The 21,504-nt window shown below is 42.7% G+C and overlaps 2 protein-coding genes across 2 annotated transcripts in view; one reads left to right on the top strand and one right to left on the bottom strand.

Annotated features, from left to right (window-relative positions):
• SEPTIN10 (septin 10) overlaps window positions 1–14,703 on the bottom strand; it is a 52,504-nt gene extending 37,801 nt beyond the window's left edge. The window contains exon 1 of the mRNA XM_055328886.1: window positions 14,461–14,703. Within this exon, the coding sequence (XP_055184861.1) occupies window positions 14,461–14,487 (27 nt within the window). The 5' untranslated portion in view covers window positions 14,488–14,703. The remainder of the gene's footprint in view (window positions 1–14,460) is intronic.
• Window positions 14,704–14,980: 277 nt separating this feature from the next.
• Window positions 14,981–19,365, top strand: SOWAHC (sosondowah ankyrin repeat domain family member C). The gene is given in 2 exon segments (XM_055329466.1): window positions 14,981–15,650; window positions 15,653–19,365. Coding segments are annotated over 2 exon segments (1,593 nt in total). The 5' UTR covers window positions 14,981–15,128; the 3' UTR covers window positions 16,724–19,365.
• The last annotated feature ends 2,139 nt before the right edge of the window (window positions 19,366–21,504 follow it).

The raw sequence follows: 21,504 nt of genomic DNA, 5'->3' as shown, positions 1-21,504 counted from the left end.
AATAAAAAAGTGCCAGAACATTTTGGAGTAGCTGGAGGAAGACTGGGCGCTCTTACCTTCTTCAAAATTTCAGTTTGGGAGTATGTGCAATACAACAGGGGGAGCACACAATTTGTTCTGGGATCCTTTGGTAGACATATAGTAGATGACCTTTTTCCTATCAGCCAATTATGGGGAAACATTTGGTGATTTTTTCACAGTAGGACCTCAGATAACAAGTTTCCTTACTTGTAAACATTCTTGAAACTGCCCCTCTCTGTAGCTATAACAATGAGCCTTAGAGAAACAGAAAAGTGACTTAGCTTTACCATAGCTTCATTTTAACTTTTCTGTCCCACAATTTTTTTCTTTATAAAATTAACCCAAGAAATAGAACCAAAATTTTCAAATTGTTCCCTGGTGTTTCCTGGGGTTCTTTAGGGAAAAAAAAAAAAAAAAAAAGAATGAAAAGCAGAGGGTAGTCAAAATAATTAGCCTATTTCATGGGTTTCAAGAAGACAGAGTTCTTTGGTTTAAAATAGTACTTTGAAAGATTCCACAAATTCGTTATTTAAAATCATTTTATTAAAAATAAATAAATAAATAAAAATAAAATCATTTTATTAAATCTTCAGGTTAAGGAAACTTTAAAATAAACTTAAGAGTGCTGATCTAGGGACGCCTGGGTGGCTCAGCAGTTGAGGGTCTGCCTTTGGCTCAAGGCATGATCCTGGGGTCCTGGGATGGAGTCCCATATCGGACTTCCTGTGGGGAGCCTGCTTCTCCCTCTGCCTGTGTCTCTGCCTCTTCTCTGTGTGTCTCTCATGAATAAATAAAATCTTAAAAAAAAAAAAAGACTGCTGATCTAAAATTTTCCTACAAACAGGTAATAACATTACCTAATTCTAGAAGTGGATGCTTAATTACAACCCAGGGGAAAAAGAAAGAATTCAACTGAAACCAGTAAGACTGTGCGTGTCTTGCCTGGATCTCCCCCAGTGCAGTCTCTGTTTAGTTCAGCCTGGGGTAGTCCAAGTCTCATCAAAATATCACCTCAATGTCACCATCATCTCTATTAAATAAAAAAGTTAGAGGATAACTACAAAGTCTAATATTCAGCCTCAAAAGATCAAGACATGGAAATTCTTGATAGTGGTTCATGTAATAAAGAGTTTGGGGTATCAAGCTTAAAGCTTAACAAAAGCTTACTGTAACGGAAGCAGGCTTCCATTAAACGCAATCTTATTTTGAAATTATTTTCCTCCAATTAGAAATGGAAGGATTTTATGTTTATTATAGGATAAAAGACCATTTCTAATTGTGTCATTTTTTTAATAACACTGCAAACAAACATCCCTTTTGTGGTATGCTACTTGGATCTCCCTTCTAGCAAGAACTTGCCCTTTGGTTACAAATTACAAAGAATGCAGTTGACAGCCTTCAGCTGCAGAGCCTTCACCATCTGTACAGTATTCCACCCAAGACCACTCCTCCCTGGCAGCCCCTAGTGCAGGACTGAGCAGTGAGGGCGTCAGGGCTTCGCCCCTTCTGTGCTAGGTAGGCAGCCCTAACAGGCAGTCAGAGAGCTCTCTACTGGGTTGGCCCAGGCTCTACCAGACCCACATGGCCTCTGAGGCTCTCTCCACCAGGTTCTAGCTTCCCAGCTACTTTCCTTTCATAACTGTCTCCAACTGCATCAGAGCCTGAAGGCTTTTCCTTTCCAGTCCTGCTTCCTCCCCCTCTCTTTCACAGGCATTACCTCCACTCCCTACCTATACTACCCCTAATCTACCTCTAACACTCTTAACTTCACCATCTGCTTCCTGGAGGATCCAAAGGGACATACCTGTATAAGCATTAGTCATCTCATACATTTAATAATTTCCTCATGATAAATTCCTAAAATATAGAGTCACTGGTCAAAGGTATGAACATATTGCCAAACTGCCCCTTTAAAAGGCTGTATCTATATGTTGGCAAATTGAACACCAATAAAAAATAAATTTACAAAGAAAATAAATAAAATAAAATAAAAGGCTCTACCTGCTTACATTTCCAAAATCAGTCTGTTCAAAAAAAAAAAAAAACCCAAAAAACAAAAGCAAAATGTGTATGTTCATTTCATTATATAGTCATCAATACAGGGTATTAACACTTTTTAAGTGTTTGTCAATTTGATACACAAACACTGGCATCTTAATTTGATGTCCAGTATTTTAAACATTTTTTTCAGCATATTTTCATAAACCATCAGTTCATGTTTTCCCCCCATCTGCCCATCAGGGTATCCTGTTTTGGCTTCTCTTAACAAAAGCTGTTAGATATAACTCTGTGCTTGTCATGGGTATTACAAATATCTTTTCCTGATTTGTCATTGGCCTTTTCAATTTTCAAATAGTCCAATCTATCAATCCTTTTCTTTATGGTTTCTTTCATAAATGTAAAGTTGTACCTTTTTTTCTTGATATCAATATTATTACCTATGTGAATTTAACAAAGGCTAAAAAAAAAAATTTAACAAAGGCTAAAAGAAGAATATAAGTATTTTTCAAATATCTGTAAAAATGCATCTGTTCAACAGATATGTATTGAGTGACTACTATGTTCCAGGAAATGTCCTAGGTACAGGGGAAGGATAACTTAACAAAACAGAAAAAAGTCCTGGTTACCAGGAAGCTTCCATTCTAGTTAGGGGAAGACAGGCATAAAGCATATGCTGTGATAATAGAGAATAACACATGCAATAAAGAAAAATAAGGCAAGAGAAGGCAACAGGAAATGTGAAGGTGGTACAGGAGAGGAGGTGCCATTTTGGTTTTGTTTTTAAAGATCTTATTTTTTTATGTAATCTCTACACCCAACATGGGACTTGAACTCATAACCCTAAGATCAAGAGTTTTATGCTCTACTGACTGAGCCAGCCAGGTGCCCCAAGGAGTTGCCATTTTGAACAGGGTGGTTAGGGAAGGCCTAACTAGAAAGGTGATAGTCTCGACCTCAAGGAGTTAAGGGAGCAGAGCAGGTCCAGAGGCTATGTGGAGGAAGCATATTCCAAACGGAGAGAATTAACCATTTCAAAGATCCTAAGGCAAGTGTTGCTCTTGTGTATGAGGAACAGCAAGGAGGCCAACCTGGCTGGTGGCTGGAGGGCTGGAAGGGAGATGCAGAGCAGTCAGAGAGAAATGAAGTGCCAAATTATGTAAGGACTGGTTTTGAAGGGTTTTTTAGCATACGAGAGATATTTCTTTTTGCATTAAAAAGTTTGCTTCAGCTATTATGTTGAAAGTAGACTGAAGAATGGCAAGACAGAAACAGACTGGTTAAGATCCTAACTGTGTTAATCCAGGAAAAAAGATAATGGCAGAATGCTACTGGTGGAAGAGGTAAAATGTGGTTAAATTCTGGATCTACCTCAAAAGCAGAAGCAATAGGATTTGCTGAAAGTTCAATATAAGATGTGAGGAGATGGTTTTAAAGTTTTTGACTTGAGCAACATTTACTAGAATTGGGAAGACAACAGAATGAGAAGGACTGGGGAAGATCAGAGTTCTTTTTGGAACATAATAAATTGGAAATACGTTTTAGACACTTAAGTGAAGGTTCTAGGTAGGTAGCTGAATAGACAAAATGAGAGTGCAGGCATCTCTGGATCACAGATAAACATGCTGAAGTCATCAGGGCATGGCTAGTAATCAATGCTGTGGGAAGAGATGAAATCACCCACAGAACAAAGGTATTTAGAAAAGAAAAAGGATCACAGAATTGACCCCTTAGGGAATTCCAACAGTTAAAGTTTGGGAAAATGAGGAGCAAGGAATCTAAGTGATGGAGAAGGATCAGCCAAAGAGAGTGAAAGAAATCCAGAAATGTGTGGAATCCTGGAAGATGTAAAGAAAGCCTTTTGGCGGGGAGAGAGTATGTCACTATCATTGTTTTATGTATTGTGTGTGGTTGTTTTCAGGCCACAACAGCAGAACTGCAGAGGTGTGACAAAAAATATCTGGCTTAGAAAGCTGAAAATAGTTACTGTTTGACCCTTTAAAGAAAATGTTTGCCAACTCTTGATCTAGAAGAATTAGAGGGCAAATAATTTAATGAAGAAAATGCAGTACAATTTTCAGGCAGCACCAAGGCCTCCAGAGTTCAGTGGTCATGATGTTTAAGTGAGACCACTCAGCATGATTTCCCTCAATCTCATTCAGCTGTAAGGAGAGTGAAGTCTAGGGATAGTGTGTGTGGTTTTTGCCAGGGGAGAATGATGAAGCAAAGAAAGGAACTGAGGCAAGGAAATGACTATACATGTTATGAGGAAGGACTTAACAGCTGGGCAAAAAGAGGAGAGGGCATGGGGGATATGAAGGAAGGGAAAAGGTAGTAGGAGCAGCAGATCGGGTCAAAGAATTGTGGGACTTGGTACCCAGGGGAGTAACCAGGCAAACTCCACAACCAAACAGGTATGGTTAGAGTAGAATGCCTGGAGGGGCTGCATTTACTGGTCATAACAAGGTCAAGGTTTTTAACCACAAGGAGAGGTGAAAGCAGGGGACTGAACGTAAGATCATTGAAGAAGAGGCCAAAAACTGAAAGGCAAGGTACTGAAAGGATAATCTATGTGGAAACTGAAGTCACCATAATTACCAGACGTTTAATACTGGAGATCACATGGAGCCAGTAGGTACACCATCAAGCATAGAGGGAGAAGAAGGTAACAAAGACAGGTGTGAGCACACCTGAGGATAGCTGAGAGTCAAAATGGAGAATATTTACGGAGGAGAGGAGAATGATCTGGATGTGTCAAGAGGACTACTGGAGGAGTAAAATGGTCAACTATGACACCTCCAAGTTTCATACTACAAAGGGTGTCCATTAATGACAGGAAGCCTTGAAACACAGCTTCCACAGATCCCCTCTGGGAGAAGTTTGATCACATGTAAAATTTTAAAATATTATTACATTTTGACTAAAATAACAAATCCTAAGGAAGGCTTCATCCATCTTAACCCAAGAAGAGCAGTGGGTGGAACTCTCTAGGGAGCTGTGGAACAAGACAAAGGCAATAAATAAACGAAATTTGTATTATTCCTTTTTTATCCACACTGATAAAGAGGAGTATCATATGTGAGGATGCCCTGTTTCTTCTCTAGGGTAATCCTTTTGCCCCGGGCCATACTCTCCTTTGGTACTATGGCCTCTCTCTGGCCCTGCAGGATTTGACCACCATCTATCCCTCTCTCCAGCTTCATCTTGATTTTGATGCCCTCCCTTTGGACATGTTTTCAGACATGCCAAAGCTCCACCCCCTCAGGCACTTTACAACTATCATTCCCTCTGCCTGGATACCCTTTCCATCCTCAGTCCCATAAAAAATAAGTTCCTCCTTTCTAAGAGCTTAGTGGAGAGGAGGCAGCTAAAGAAAGAAAGCAGAGTGTGGTCAATGTTTTGAAGGAACAGAGTGATGTGATCCAGAGCAGTCAAAGGGGTAATGGCGGGAGGAGGGAGGGGTAGAGTTCCAACAAGGTGCAAATGCAATTAAATGAAGAAAAGAGTCTTTTTAAAGAATGGTGCTGGAACAACTGGACTCTCATATGGGAAAAAAAAAAAAAAGGAACCTTGTACCATACACAAAAATTAACTCAAAATAGATTGTAGACCTAAAACCTTGTGGCCTTAGCTTAGACAAAAATTTCTTAGCTACAACACCAAAAGTGTGATCCATAAAAGAAAAAATGATAAATTGAAATTAAAAAGCTTCTGCTCTTCAAAACACTATCAAGAGAACAAAAATACAAGACACATACTTTTTTTTTTTAAGAGTTTATTTATTTATTCATGAGAGACACACAGAGAGAGGGGGGCAGAGACACAGGCAGAGGGAAAAGCAGGCTCCATGCAGGAAGCCTGATGCAAAACTCGATCCCAGGACCCCAGGATCACGCCGAGGCAGACACTCAACAACTGAGCCACCCAGGCACCCCACAAGACACAAACTTTGATGAAACATTTGTAAGTCATTTACTCATAAAAGATTTATATGAGAAATATACATATACTTAAAACTTGTACAACTCAATAATTACATAATTTAAAAAATGGGGAAAGTTTTGAACATACATTTCACCAATATTATAAGGATGGCAAATAAGCACATGACAAGATGCTCAGTATCATCAGTCATTAGGTAAAGCCAAATAAATCACAAGATATCCCTACATACCTATCAAAATGACTTTTAAAAAAAACTGACAACACCTGTAAAGATGCAAAGCAACAAGGGCTCTCAGTCACTACTGGTAGTAATGCAAATTGGTACAAACATTTGTTTGTTTCTTAAATTAAAATCACATCTACCATCCTACTCAGCAATCTTACTCCTAGGTAACAATCCAGATGAAAAGAAAAAATATATTCACATATAACCCTGTATGTGAATATAACCAGTAACTTCATTCAAAACTGTTAAAACTAGAAACAGCCCAAATAAATGTTCCTCAGATGGAGAAAGAATGAACAAACTCAATTATGACACATCTATACAATGGAACAGTACTCAGCAATAAAAAGGATCATGCAACATGGACAAATCTCAAAGATATTCCATTCAGTGAAAGAAGCCAGCTCAAAGGCTATGGTAACTCCATACATAGGACACTCTGGTAAAAACAAAATAATAAGGGCAGAAAACTGACCAGTGATTGTCAGAGAAAAGGAGGAGGACTACAAAGAAGCACAAAGGAATATGGGGTTGGATGGTGATAGAACTATTCTACATCTTTGTGGTTGTGGTTACTTACACAACTGTTTGTGTTCATCAAAACTCTCAAAACTTTATACTACAAAAATGTAAATTTCACTATACTAAATTATATCTTAACAAAAAAACTTAATTCACAAAGATATAAAAAAATTTTCTAACTAAACCTAAGTAATCAATACATGGGAAAGTAGTAGCTAACAAAGACTTAGAACATCTGAGGATAGGCTGATTATGACAACATATTGGTAAGCAGCAATAAAAAGTAAGTATACACCAAAACAAGCAAATGCAAAAGGAGATTAAAATATTTTCTCCAAGTTACACTTCAGCATTAGGCTCTTTTGGCTCTCAGAGTTATATAGAAATGATAGATTATATTTCTTTTCTTTGCAACAGAATCTCTGTTATTATATGACAAACAGTCTATCTTCTCCCAAAACAGAGAGCCCTAGAAATGATCTCAAAGGCCCATGTCACAGTAGAGAAGAGCTAACATGACATCAGCATAAATGTATGGCTTAAGAAGGCTGTTCAAATTAAATGCTTATGGTGGCAACAGATGCAAACTGCTGGCACACTAAGTAACTGCCAAAGCCCTGTACAAGGGCCTGGGACAAGGAGGTACAACGACAACATGAACAGAATGAGATTTCTCAGCAAAATCTGAGAAAGTTAACGCTCATCTCCCCAAAATGGAATAACAGTACTGAGCTCCTGGGGTCGGGAGGATAAATGTGATAATACAACCACAGTACTTGTCACAGTGAAGCATTTGGTAGCACTCAATTATCCCAGAGGATATACTCAAAGCAGCAAAGGAGAAATCCACATAAAAATATATCTTGAGGGGCACCTGGGTTGCACAGTCAGTAAGTGTCTGATTCTTGGCTTCAGCTCAGGTCATGATCTCAGAGTCATGGGACTGGGCCCTGAGCCCCCAGTTGGGTTCCACGCTTAATAGGGAGTCTGCTTGAGATTCTCTCTTTCTCCCCCTGCCCCTCCTCCTTGTACCTGTACACACGTATGTGCCTGCTGTCTGTCTTTCTCTCTCACACACACACACACAAATTTTTAGGGAAAAAAAATTTTTTAGATGTATCTTGAATATTTTAATGCTTGCAAAGATCTTGAGATTACTAGATCACTAAAAGAAGTAAAAATATGTTCAAAGAAGTTGAAAGTAATGGCTAAAGTTCTCTTTAGTTTTTAAAAACTATACCTAAAAAAATTTTTTTTAATTTTTTATTTATTTATGATAGTCACACAGTGAGAGAGAGAGAGGCAGAGACATAGGCAGAGGGAGAAGCAGGTTCCATGCACCGGGAGCCTGACGTGGGATTCGATCCCGGGTCTCCAGGATCGCGCCCTGGGCCAAAGGCAAGCGCCAAACCGCTGCGCCACCCAGGGATCCCCTACCTAAAAAAATTTAAAGGGAATTTTTTCATGATTGGTAAATACATTAAAAGACATCTCATGTTAAAGATTGAGTATACAGACTGAGTCTGAGATATTGAATCTTCCTCCTGCTTAAAAAATCCAGCCAGGGGCAGCCCGGGTGGCTCAGAGGTTTAGCGCCACCTTCAGCCCAGGGCCTAATCCTGGAGACCAGGGATGGGGTCCCACGTCAGGCTCCCTGCACGGAGCCTGCTTCTCCCTCTGCCTGTGCCTCTGCCTCTCTATCTCTGTGTCTCTAGTGAATAAATAAAATCTTAAAATATATATATATATATCCAGCCAGTTCTTCTAATCTATGGCCATCTTTCTTTAATACTTAGCTGAATATTGAGCTTTTGCAGAAAGTCTTCACTACATAACTAAAAACCAGTACAATCATAAACTCACAAATAGGTTTATTTTCCAAAAGTTCATTTTAGTAATAAGCTTCTTGAATGTAGAATATAATTTCCATAGAAACAATATTATAAATGGAGTTCAGGTCCTGAGTTGGTTGGCAAATATCTTACTTATGATATACAGCTTATAGTCCGAGACTAAGTTTTCAAATTCAGATCATGCATTTGTAATGGAAACATTACCCAACTCACAGAAAAGTGGTGGAACTCAATCCTTAGGGCAGGAAAACCCCCCAAATAAATGGTTTGTAGCCCTTCTATAAGCTCAACGTTCCTAAAAAAAATTATTCTTTGGTATTGAATTCTTATTAGGGAGAACTTAAAGTTATTTACTTGGATTAGCTAATGTAAGAAGATTAATTAAATCTCTTATTAAATAAATTTAACTTAAATTCAATTTTTCTCTTTAAGGGGCAATAATGAAAAGAAAAAAACCGGCTGAAAAATACTACTCTATGTAAACCCTGAGATAGGCCATGTTTGCCATTTTGCCTTCTCCCACCTTGCTTTCGCAGTGCTCTCCTATGCTGTCTGCCCACTCCAGTCTCTTCACCCAGTCTGGCCCTAAATCAAAACTGCCCACTCCTAATGGGGTCCCTTTCTGGATTCCTGACACCTCACTAGGTGTTAAGAAAGTGACCCACTGACCTTCCAGACCTAGGTATACTTTCACAAAAGAAAAGACTTTTTAATAAGTGGATTTTATACAGTATAAATGGGAAAATGCCACAGATTATTACTGGAGATGGGGAATAATTCAATGCCTTTGTTTTGGAAGCCCTAACTCACTGCTCTACAGACTGAGCAGTACTAGCTACATTGTTAAATAGGACAATTTCTCAACCATGTATATAGGACTACCCTGGTTAACAACTATTCTTAAAACAATGCTCCTTTAATAACAAAGACATCTCTTTATTTTCAAAAATAATTCGAGCAATTCTGGCTTAATCCACAACTCAAAGTAATGTTCCGCTAGAGTCTAACAGTCAACTAAGTAAAATACTGCTGTGCACAACTTAGATTTGTCTATGAAAAAAGCAGCATACAGATGACTCACAAAATACCTTTCTACATACATCATGCTAGAATGATATATACCAGATAAGTACCAGAACAGGACTTCTCGGGGTCTCTATAAGCATAGCCCCTACAGAGAGTAGGATAAACTTGTCTGGTTCTTACGAGGAGAGGGGAAAGGAGTTATCTTTCCCCCTTGGTCATGTGACACGAGGCTGTCCGAAACTAGCCTGAAGGGGCTGAGGCACCCATCATACCTGGCAAGGACCTGCAGAGCTGGGGCTTCCTTCTGGTCTCACTACACATCCAAATCTCAAACACAATTGTCTCTTCCCCTTTCCCTAACCATAGCCCTTCCTTCTTCCTATGTATATATTACTTTGTTCAATATACAGCATCATTTTAGTTTCTATTTCAATTTAATATATTACTCTGGTGTGACATCCCAGCAAATAACCCTAATCCTCCTATATAATTTCTACTACTGGTCATAAGGATTTCTGGAACACATCTTTTGTTAACTAAACTATTACTATGCAATCTCTACTATACTGCTGTATACTTACTTTTCTATCTGTCAGTTGTCTCAGGCCTACATGTCAGAGTATATAGGATTCTTTAAATGGAAAAAGATTTGGGACAGCCTTAAACGGAAAATGGCTAAGAGGGAGTATCTTTATCCCTCTCCCCTAACAGAGGCTCTGGCCTTAGCTCTCCGCTGTTCCTATCAGAGAAACTACCACTTCCTCTCACTTGAGTCTCGAAGCATCTTCCCTTCTAACAGAAAGAAGTAGGAGTGAAACTCTAAAGCCTGGGGTCATTCTCCTAGGTTTCTATCTCCCCAAGGGTGAATGTCAAAAATCTTTCACATGCCATTTGACTTTACCTTCCTTTCTAGTTTTTTTTTTTTAGTTTTATTTATTTATTCATGAGAGACACACACACACACAGAGAGAGAGAGAGAGAGAGGCAGAGACACAGGCAGAGGGAGAAGCAGGCTCCCCGCAGGAAACCCAATATGGGACTCAATCCCAGGACCCCGGGATCACGCCCTGGGCTGAAGGTGGCACTAAACGGCTGAGCCACCCAGGCTGCCCTTCCTTTCTAGTCTTAATACTCAGTTCATTTTTTAAAATTTGCCCCGACAACTTATTTACTCCATGGTTTAAAACTGAAAAAACAGACTGAAAGAAATCTGAAAATTCTATATTCCCAATGTAGTAAATTTATGGTTACTGAGAGAATATGGTAACCATGTTTCTCCAAACACAAGGTCTAAAGGGATCATGGTTCTTAGATAACTGGCACTGCTGCAGAAAATCCAGGACTCAAGACTTCTCTAACTAGGTAAAACTGTAATCACACATCTTCATTTGTCTATGATAATATGGTTTGTAGGTAGTCAATGGGAAACCTGTCCATCTGATGTGACATTATTTAAGCAAAGCAAACAAGGAAAAGGGAGGTCCCAAAATATAATTCTGAACAACTTTAATATTGACAAACAAAATTCACCTTCTGGGATGTCTGGGTGGCTCAGCAGTTGAGTGTCTGACCAGCTCAGGACGTGATCCCAGGGTCCTGGGATCGAGTCCCACATCAGGCTCCCTACATGGAGCCTGCTTCTCCCTCTGCCTATGTCTCTCTCTCTCTGTGTGTCTCTCATGAATAAATAAAATCTTTAAAAAAATAAAATCTTAAAAAAATAAGAAAATAAAATGTTCTAGAGTAAATTGTTTCAGCTAAATCCTCAGTGAAAAATATCTAGACTTGCTGCGAAATACAAAGAAAACAGTTAATTTAGAATTAGTATAACTGCCAAAGACAAAATTCCAAAGATGGGAAGAATATTGGGGCAAAATACGCATTTACTAAAAGTAATACTAAAAAGTCTAAGTGCTGTATCTCAGTCTACAAAATCATGATATTTATTTTATAGGTATTTAAAATGTTTTAATATTTTATTTATATTATCAAGACTATAACAAATGTGATTCCTATTTTCATGATCTTCAAATCGGTAATACATACAAATCTTACAAGGTGTTAAATAAATTTTTGAAATAAAGCATCATTTAAATCAAACTTTCTTCCAGGTATAAATGAAGAAAGTGTTTAAAATCAAAGTTCTCACTAAAAAAGAGCTTTGAAAATCAGGTATTTTGTATAAGGTGTACTAAAAAACTTAAGCAGAGAAAATCAGATTTAACATCGTTAAAAATGGGGACTGAGGGGTGCCTGGGTGGCTCAGTCGGTTGGGCATCTGCCTTTGGCTCAGGTCGTGATCCCCGGATCCAGGATCGAGTCCTGCATCGGACTCCCTGTGAGGAGCCTGCTTCTCCCTCTGCCTATGTCTCTGCCTCTCCTCTCAATCTGTGTCTCTCATGAATAAATAAATAAATTTTTAAAAAAATAAATAAATAAAATAAAATAAAATAAAAGTAGGAGATCCCTGGGTGGCTCAGCGGTTTAGCGCCTGCCTTCAGCCCAGGGTGTGATTCTGGGGTCCTGGTATTGAGTCTTGTGTTGAGCTCCCTACATGGAGCCTGCTTCTCCCTCTGCCTGTGTCTCTGCCTCACTCTCTGTGTCTCTCATGAATAAATAAATATCTTTAAAAACTATTTTAAAAATCCTCTAAAATCAACAATAAAAAATTCCAGTTAGTAAATGCGCTAAAGAAATGAAGAGAAGACATTTCGATGAAGAGAATATGCAGATGACAAGTCCATAAAATGATCCTTAGCATCATTAACCATAATGGAAATGCAAATTAAAACCACTATACCGGTCACACATACATACATACCTATCTGAATGTCTAAATAAAAAATAGGAACACTAAATGCTCATGAGGATATGGGGAGACTGATCCCATCTACATTGCTGGCGGGAATGTAAAATGGTACAGAAACTCTGGAAAATAGTTTTTAAGTTTCTCATCAAAACTAAACATGTAACTGCCATGTGACCCAGCAACTTATCTCCTAGGCATTTATCCCAGAAAAAGGAAGACTTGTGTTACATTCCATGTAGCTGTACTGGAATGTTTATAGCAATGTTATTCATAGTAGCCCAACAATGGAGACAACTAGGTGTCCTTGAAACAAAGTGTGGTACATCTACCTCATGGATTACTATTCAGCAACTAAAAGGAGCAAACTAATGACACATGCAACCACCTGGATGAAATCTTCAGAGGATTTTGCTCCGTGAAAAAAATCCAATCCCCAAAGGTTATGTGATTATTAAATAACATTCTTGAAATGAGAAAATTATAGAATGAAAAACAGATTAGTGGTTATCAGGGGTTAAGGAGGATGTCGGGTAAAAATGAAGTGAATGTGGTTTAAGTGGCCACCTGAGGAACTCTGTGGTGATGGAAACTTCTCTATCCTCCACGGTATCAATGGCAATGTCTTGGTTGTGCCCTTGTAGTGCGGTTTTGCAGGGTGCTGTTACTGAAGAAAACTGGATAAAGGTTACAGGGGATCTCTGTTATTTACCAACTGCACCACTGCATCTCAATCCTCAATTACCCCAAAAATAAAAAGGTTACAATTAAAGGTAGCCTTGCTACTGCAAAATGAGCACAGCACTTAACAAGAAATCCAACACCAATTAAATGCAGCACTCCGCCCAGGTCTAATTCTGCAGATTACTCTGAATCCGTTTATGAAGCACATTTTCCTCTCCTACACACACGCAAAAGAAGTGTAACACAAGCTCAGACACAAGCACTCGCATTTCTCCAAACACGGGCCAAAGGTAGAAAGTGACCTGGCCTGAATCAGGAGGAAAAACGCTGGTCCTGGCGCGACCGAGGAAACCAACTGCGCTGACTTCCACAGGTCCTCCCACCTCTCAGGCTGCAGCCCCAGCTCCATCCTGCAGGCCAAACTAATCTAGGAAGCCTGCTTACAGCAAGAGTGCCCAATCCTCCTGGTCTCAGGCCCCACAGAGCTCCCGCTAACCTGGAGTGGAACCAGGAATATCCACAGTATTAGTAAGTAAAGGACACGCATCCGCCCTCAGAGAAGCGAGGTCCTTCCACATCGTGCAGTCCCTGGAGAGCTCCACGCCTACGTAGAAAGAGGGCGAAAAGGGCAAGTACCTGGTTGCTATTGTCATGAAAATAACCGTGACCGCAGTTTGAGAACCAATGGAATCTATCTGTGTAAGCGATCCTACAAGTATGAAACACTGAACAAATTACTCCCATACGTTCCTTTAACGTCAGGGCGCCAAGGACACACACACACCCCGCGAATCCCACCGGAGGACACGGGGGACCACCGCAAGCGGGTCACGAGCGGCCCCGGCAAGCGCGGTCCCGGAGAGGGTACGACTGCGCTAACGGGCTCCGCGCGTCCAGAACCGTTACAAGGAGGGACTACGATCCCTGCTGCCGGTTGGACTCCTGAGCAGCGAGGGAAGCCGGGCGGACCCTTCCGGGGACTGCAGACCGAGCCCCGGCTCCCGGCGGCCACCGACCGCCACGCTGCTGCGGGAGGAGCAGGAGGAGGGAGGCCCCGCTCCCCGAGGGGTCCGCTCGAGCAGGGGCGCTCACCGGGCCGCGCTGCAGCCGGGGGGGGGGGGAGGAGGGGCCCCGTGGCCCCCGCGGGGTGCGCCGGGGCGGGGGGGGGGCCGGGAGGGCCTGGGCAGCGCCAGGCCGCGGGGCAGAGCAGGGGGAGCCGAGCGGGGGCAAGCAGGGGCGCGGCCCGTCTGCGCTGCGGGCCCGAGCCTCGGCGGAGGAAGCGAAGTCGGGCCCGGGCCCGGGACCGGCGGGGCGGGGCGGGGCCCCGGGGGAGGGGCAGGCTGGGCGCGGAGGGGCGTGAGGGGTCGGCGGGGACTCACCGGGTGCCGCGCCACCTCAGAGGCCATGGTCCCGAGCGGGAGGGCTCAGCCCCGGGCCCGCGCGCCGAGCGTCCCGACCACGGAGGGAGCAGGGGGGGGGCCGAGGAGGCTGGGACCCGCGGGGCGGAGGCCGGTGGGACGGGCGGGGCGGGCCTCCGCCGCGGGGAGAGGCGGCGCGGAATGTCCGGGGAAAGGGGAGGAGCCAAGCCCCGCGGCCTCCGAGACGCGGAGACGCGGGGGCGCAGGGCCGGAGGGCGGCGGCCCCGCCGGGCAGGGCGCGCGCCGCGAGCCTCCCCCAGGGGAGCAAAGCCACGACCGGGGAGGGGGACGCCGCAGGACACAAATCTCGGCCAGCGGGCAGCCGCGAGCGGGACCCGACTGCCGCTCCGCGCGGGGGCCGGAAGGGGGCGGGGCGGGCGAGGGGCGTGAGACCGCGGGCGGCCCGCGCGGGGACCGGAAGTGGGCGGGGCGGGGCGGGGCGGGGGCGTGTCCGGCCGGGGTGCGGCCCCAGTCGGGCGGCGGCGGCGGCGGCGGCGGCGGCGTCTCCCGCCGCGGACGTCCGGGCGCGGAACCTTGGGGCCCGGCCGATTGGACGGTCAGTGGGTGAGCCGCCCCCGGGGATGGGGCCGGGCTGAGCCTCCGCCGCCGGACGAGCAGGGTGGCCAGGGATGGAGGCGCCCGCGGAGCTGAGCGTCGAAGCGGTGCTGCGCTTCCTCCGGGAGCGCGGGGGGCGGGCCCCGCACGCCGAGCTGGTGCAGCGCTTCAGGGGTGCCCTGGGCGGGGACCCCGAGCAACGCGCCCGCGCCCGCGCCCGCTTCAAGGAGCTGGTGAACGCCGTGGCCACGGTGCGCACCGACCCTGCCGACGGCTCCAAGTTCGTGCACCTCAAGAAGAGGTTCTTGGAGGGGGCCCCGCCGGACCTGCCCCGCGCCTCGGGGACCGCAGAGCCCGAGGCCAGCCGCGGCGCCCCGCCGGAGTTCCCAGACGGCGGCCAGCGCTCGGAGGCGGCGTCCCCCGCGGCGTCCCCGCGTCCGGGCGGCGGGCCGGGCGATGGGGGGCCGCCGGGCGTGGACAGCGAGAGCTGCCGCGGGCCACCCCTGAGCGCCGGGGCCCGGCCCAGGAACCCGCGGCGGGACGCGCAGCCTAACCCCCGCGGGCCGGGCCCCGGGCCCAGCGAGGACCCGGCGCCCGCGCCCCCGCCCCGCCCCGCCCCGCCCACGGCTGCGCGGAGACGGACGCGGGAACCGCCCCCGGGGGAGTCAGCACCCCGAGGCCGACCCGCCAGAGCCTCCGAGACCTCGTGATGGGCAGCTCCCCGCAGCTGAAGAGGAGCGTCTGTGCGGGGGGAAGCAGCCCGGGGAGCTCCTCTGGCGGAGGACGCGGCAAGGGCGGAGGCGACTCGGACAGCGCATCTGTCGCTTCTTCGTCTGCAGAGGAGGAGAGCGGCGCGGGCTCGGTGACGCTGGACCCTCTGGAACACGCCTGGATGCTTTCAGCCTCGGACGGCAAGTGGGACAGCCTCGAAGGCCTGCTCACTTGCGAGCCCGGCCTGCTGGCCAAGCGGGACTTCATCACCGGCTTCACCTGCCTGCACTGGGCCGCCAAGCATGGCAGGCAGGAGCTGCTGGCCATGCTGGTCAACTTCGCCAGCAAACACCAGCTGCCAGTGAACATAAACGCCAGGACGAGCGGAGGCTACACGGCCCTGCACCTGGCTGCCATGCACGGGCACGTGGAGGTGGTCAAGTTGCTGGTGGGGGCTTACGACGCAGACGTGGACATCAGGGACTACAGTGGGAAAAAGGCCTCCCAGTATCTGAGTCCGAGCATCGCGGAGGAAATCAAGAACCTCGTGGGAGCCCTGGACGAGGACGATGGAGACTGTGCCGCTGGCGGCGGGGGTGGGCGCTGGAGCCTATCCAAGGTGCTCCCTTCACACCTCATCACCTACAAACTCTCACACGTCCTGGAGGATGGAGGAGACCACCACCACCACCACCACCACCACCACCACTTGACCGACGGATGGGCTGGAGGCAAAGTGAAGGATCCAGGTCGCAAGGCCCCTGGCAGCTCTAGTGGACGAATAAAACCCAGACTCAATAAAATACGCTTTCGGACTCAGATCATCCACACTACACCCTCTTTTAGAGACCCGGAGCAGCCACTGGAGGAGGAGGGGGAGGAGGAAGAGGAGGATCGGGCTCTTAAAGGACACTCATCCTCCTTCAAATTGAGGCCGAAGTCCAATGTGTTTGGGTAAAAATAATTTCTTTTAGAAAATACTAGGTTTATTGGTCTTCGGAAATATAATACCAAGTGTACAAGAAACTGAGACTAGAAAAGAAGGTAAATTCTGCATTCTTACTTGGGGCGTTTGAATGGGTGGGAAGAATTCCTTGAACAGCGTTCTGGGTTGCAGTAGGTTTACAGGTGGTTTCATCAAACCTTGCCCTAGGCCCCTTTTCCCCATGCCACCCCTCTGCCCTGGAGTCCCTGTTTCTGAGGACTGAAAATGTATTTAAATTGGGTGTACAGAATGCATGATTGAGGGTTCCTTTGATTTTACCAATACTGGCTGCCATGCAAAATAAGGAATATTGCACTTTTATATTTCTATTTTTAAAAGTGGTTACTCTTCCAAGAGCAACAAGAAATGCAAGTTGTAGTGAAATTATACATGTGAACAAAACTACATACTGCCCTGATTTTTGGTTTTTTACTTACTGCATTTACCTGCTAAAATACTACTGAAGGTCAAGTCAAAGTTGAAAAGCAAAAATACTATTTAGAGAATAATGTGAATGAAAATAGTATCCTGTTTGTATCGTAAATAGTGCTCAACTATTTTTTTAAAGGAAATTTCAACTTTAATCACTGAACTAAAGAAATAGGCAACATTCTTCATTTTTGAGGTAATCTGTACTGTGGTTTCCTCTTCACTATCTAGTATCAGTGCACTCAGTATTAAGGTACCTTATTAATAGCTACACACGTTTTTATTTAAAGAGAACACTTAATCTATGGTACTTTTACTTAAACATTGCCTCTGGTTCTGATTCTCACTAATTTGTTTTGCTATTCTAAAAGGCCAGTTTTAATTCTAGGAATCATATAACCATTGGTTCTATTTGACATTACCCTATTTGATGATGCTTAGATGTGAATTGCCTACAGAAGCTGTCTCTGGTTTAGATGACTAGCAAAAATTGGCATAAATGTTAATGAGCCTATGCTTCTGTGAAGTAATTATTAAATCAATGATTCTTACATAAAGTACACTTTTATTTTACTAATAAAATACACTCATAGTCTGTGCTTTGTAGCAATTTTGCAAATGTTTTTAATACTAAAGACTTTCCATTTTCCAATGTTTCCTTGAATCTGATAGAGATGTACAGTGAAGTTATTAAAAGGCTGGATAGTAAATCTACCCAGTTAAAAATAGCACTTTATAAAAGGGGAAAGAGAGAGATGGGACCATTTCTTTATTTAAATGCTGCTGGCTATTGAATTATTTTGTATATAAATGAAAAAATACCTTTCATTAAAATTACAGAGTTTAAATGTAGTTCTTAATTATATTTCATTCAAATTTGTTAGGGTAAATGTTTATATAATTATTGTAGAATTTAACTCACAAGCATATTAAGTTGATTTGTAACAGATTCAAAACAACATTGTGGGAGATTAATTCTAACAAATCCATCTCCCTTAGTCTTTTTAGTCTCCCTAACTGCTGAAACCTAAGAATCTGCAGCCCATAAAGGTTAAAGAGTGAGTTAACAGCTTGCAGAGTGAATGAACCAATATATAAATCACACAGAACTGCAGAGTTTAGAGAGTTCTAGATCTTTACTTTCCCAAGTGGGAGAAATTTGTACGACATTTGTCACACCTTTATAGATAGCAATTGAATTTGTTTAAAGACATCAAAAATATTCACATAAAATATGTAAACTATTATCCATTTGTGTGCCTTTTTGTTTTAGGATTATGGAAATGGGCTATGTACATTTGAGAAGCACCTTTATCCATACATGTGGGTAAGAACAGTCCAATTTTGTATAAACAGAGGTTCCTTGAAGGTGAAAAACGGCCGCTTGTTTGGAATCCTATACACATTACCTGTATCTAGTATAGAACAAGCTATATAACTTCCCACTGAGGAATCTTACATTTCATTGACATATAAAGCTAAAGAGAACTATAAAAAATAGGTACTTCAGAACCTTCTAAATGTTCTAATGAAGTCAATATTAATCTCAGAACATGTGTATTAGTAATAATTGCACAAAATCTATAATTTACTAGATCTTTAGAGATGGAGTCAATACTTCATTTAACCTGCTATTCACACTAAAGATTTTTAACTTTTCCAATAAAATCTAACTCTAAATTTTCAAAAATCATTCCTGAATGCTACTTCTAGCATTATTTGTCATGATGTGCTCGTGTGCAATAAGTATAGCATTTTCATCTACTTAAACTCTACATTCCTCTTATTTTTCAATTTCCAAATTGAGATGATTAAAAGCAAAGGATTTGTGTAACTTGATTTTGTGGAGTTGTGTCTGCTGTTAATGGAAATATATATGTCAATTACTTAGATGTTTGTTGATATGAAAGTGTATGGGGTAGAAAACCCAAGTATGTCCACATGTTTCTTATAGGTACACTTGAAACTATTGAATGTTTGGTCACAGTTCTCTTCACCTTTATGGTATGTAAAATGCAGCTAGTTTATACAATGAAAATCTGGTACTATTTTATTCGTGACTGAAATCGTAGGAGTCTAGGATGCTAGTCTTATTTTTTAAACAAGTGAAACTTTGGTAGTTTTAGAGTGTATAATTTGTAAAAGTTTGTTTTGCCAAAATAAAAGATTCACACTACATTTTTTTCTCTGAATTGTCTAAATAATTGTAGTCCTTTATGCTTCTTACCTGTGTGGTGTTTTGTAGTTCACACAGTGCTTTTTCAAGTTTCCATTTATTTGATCCCTTTCCTGTCCCTTAAAGTTAATAAAGGAATGAAGTTCGATGGCTGTTCAGGGTCATGAAGTAAATAGCAGTTAGTAAGGTTTTAAGATTTAGTGCTTTTCCACAGTATATTTTCTGCACTTCAAATTGCCAGATTTTGGCAAAACTACTGTAGTTTGGCTTCAGTGATGGAAGAATCAACTTGGACACCACTACCTTTAAAAAAACAAACAAACAAACAAAAAAACCCTATCGTTCACTCACACACCAGCTAACTGAACCCTTCCTACCCAGACCAGATCTTAAGAAAGATATGGGAATGTGTTTTTCTATTCAATATCTATTAAGCTTTGGTCATTAAGGAGCTTTGGTTTCCTCACCAAAAAACAACAACAAAACCACAAAAACTTTTATCTTTATTTTAATGAAATTCACCTCTATTCATCTGGTAAGGGAACGTGTGGGAAGCCTTGATGCACTCCTGGGAAGATCCAATTATGATTGCTGCTGGGGATTTTTGTTGTCACTCTTGCTTTATGACAACTTAAAATATATTTTTCTATACAACTGAAGGATTAAAGTTTAGTTTCTGTTTCTAGAATGACTTCAAAGTACGTATCTTAAAAGGATTAACTGAACAGTCCACTTGAAGGTATCTTTGTAATTTGTCCTAGTGAAAAACTATATTTTGCTAAATAAATGGCAATTATTTGGAGTTTCCTGGAAACTAAATCCTAAAAAATTTTCCTTAATCCTAAAAAATAAATACTCTGGGAACTTGCTGCAAACCATTGTTCCTTTGGTGATGAGTCAGATTTTCATGAAATAATGTTAGAAGTTAGGTTGGAAAATGAAGAAATAAAATGACACTTTGTGAACTCCTTTATCAAGATTCAGCAGTAGAGTTGTTCGGGTCATATCCGATTATTTTCCTCTATACTCTTTTCTCCTTAATCTTCTCTTTAAATCTCAGTTTCATCTTAGGAGTGGCTTCCCCATTTAGTTAAAAAGAATTGTCTATTTTTCCACATTTAAATTGGTGAGAAATATGGGACAAGTTGCCACTCTCGCACAATGCCTGGCATGTTGAAGATCGTAAGTGGGTTTGGGTTTTTGGGGGTTTTTTTTAGTGGACAACACTAAAATATTTCATGTTGTTCCATCATATGGATAATTCGAATTGTACACATTTTTGCCAAATGAATAAGGTAAGTAATTTTTATAGGATCTGGTTCCTAAGTCCTGGCCAACCACTTCATTTACAGACCAGCCAAAAGAACAATCTTCCAACCAGGAGGTAAAATCAGCTTTAATAGGATTTTACTTTGGAGCAACTTAAAAGATTTTCATGAGTAAATTTGATTATCAGAAAGTTTTACCTTACAAGTTGAGATTCAAGTACATAATCCCTGAGAGAATCTACTTTCACTGGCTTTAAATATTCTAAGTATTAGCATGTATACAAATGACCACTTTGTGAAAACCCCAAAACCAAAAGAATAGAGAGGTGAAGTTTAGCTTAGAGAACTTTCTAATAAACATTTTAAACATACCATGGACTTCTCAGTAGACACAACACAGCCCTTGAAGATAATTATCAGAGGTTATATGAGCACCTGAGTAGTTAAAGCAGATCTATGCACATTTGTGACTGATCCTGTCTTTTTAAAAAAAAAAAGATTTATTTTTTTATTCATAAGAGACACAGAAAGAGAGAGAGAGAGGCAGAGACATAGGCAGAGGGAGAAGCAGGCTCCTCACAGGGAGCTGAAAGCGGGACTCAATACTGGATCCTGGGATCATGCCCTGAGCCAAAGGCAGACGCTCAACCACTGAGCCACCCAGGTGCCCTGTGACTGATTCTGTCTTAATAAACATTGCTCTAGAATGTTAGAATCCTATTCATTCTGTCCAAAGGTTTAGTAAAACTGGCCTGACTTTGAAATAAGTTATCCAGTGAAGTAGCATTATACAATTTTTTAGCCCTAATTTATGCTGTTCTGATGAAAGAACCTGGAAGCAGGTGTTAGGATACTCATGGGTTTCTCAGAAGTTTTTTTTT

This window comes from Nyctereutes procyonoides, unplaced genomic scaffold (genome assembly GCF_905146905.1).
Source record: "Nyctereutes procyonoides isolate TBG_1078 unplaced genomic scaffold, NYPRO_anot_genome, whole genome shotgun sequence".
Taxonomy (NCBI): Eukaryota; Metazoa; Chordata; class Mammalia; order Carnivora; family Canidae; genus Nyctereutes; species Nyctereutes procyonoides.
This window is presented reverse-complemented; position numbering and strand designations above follow the sequence as displayed.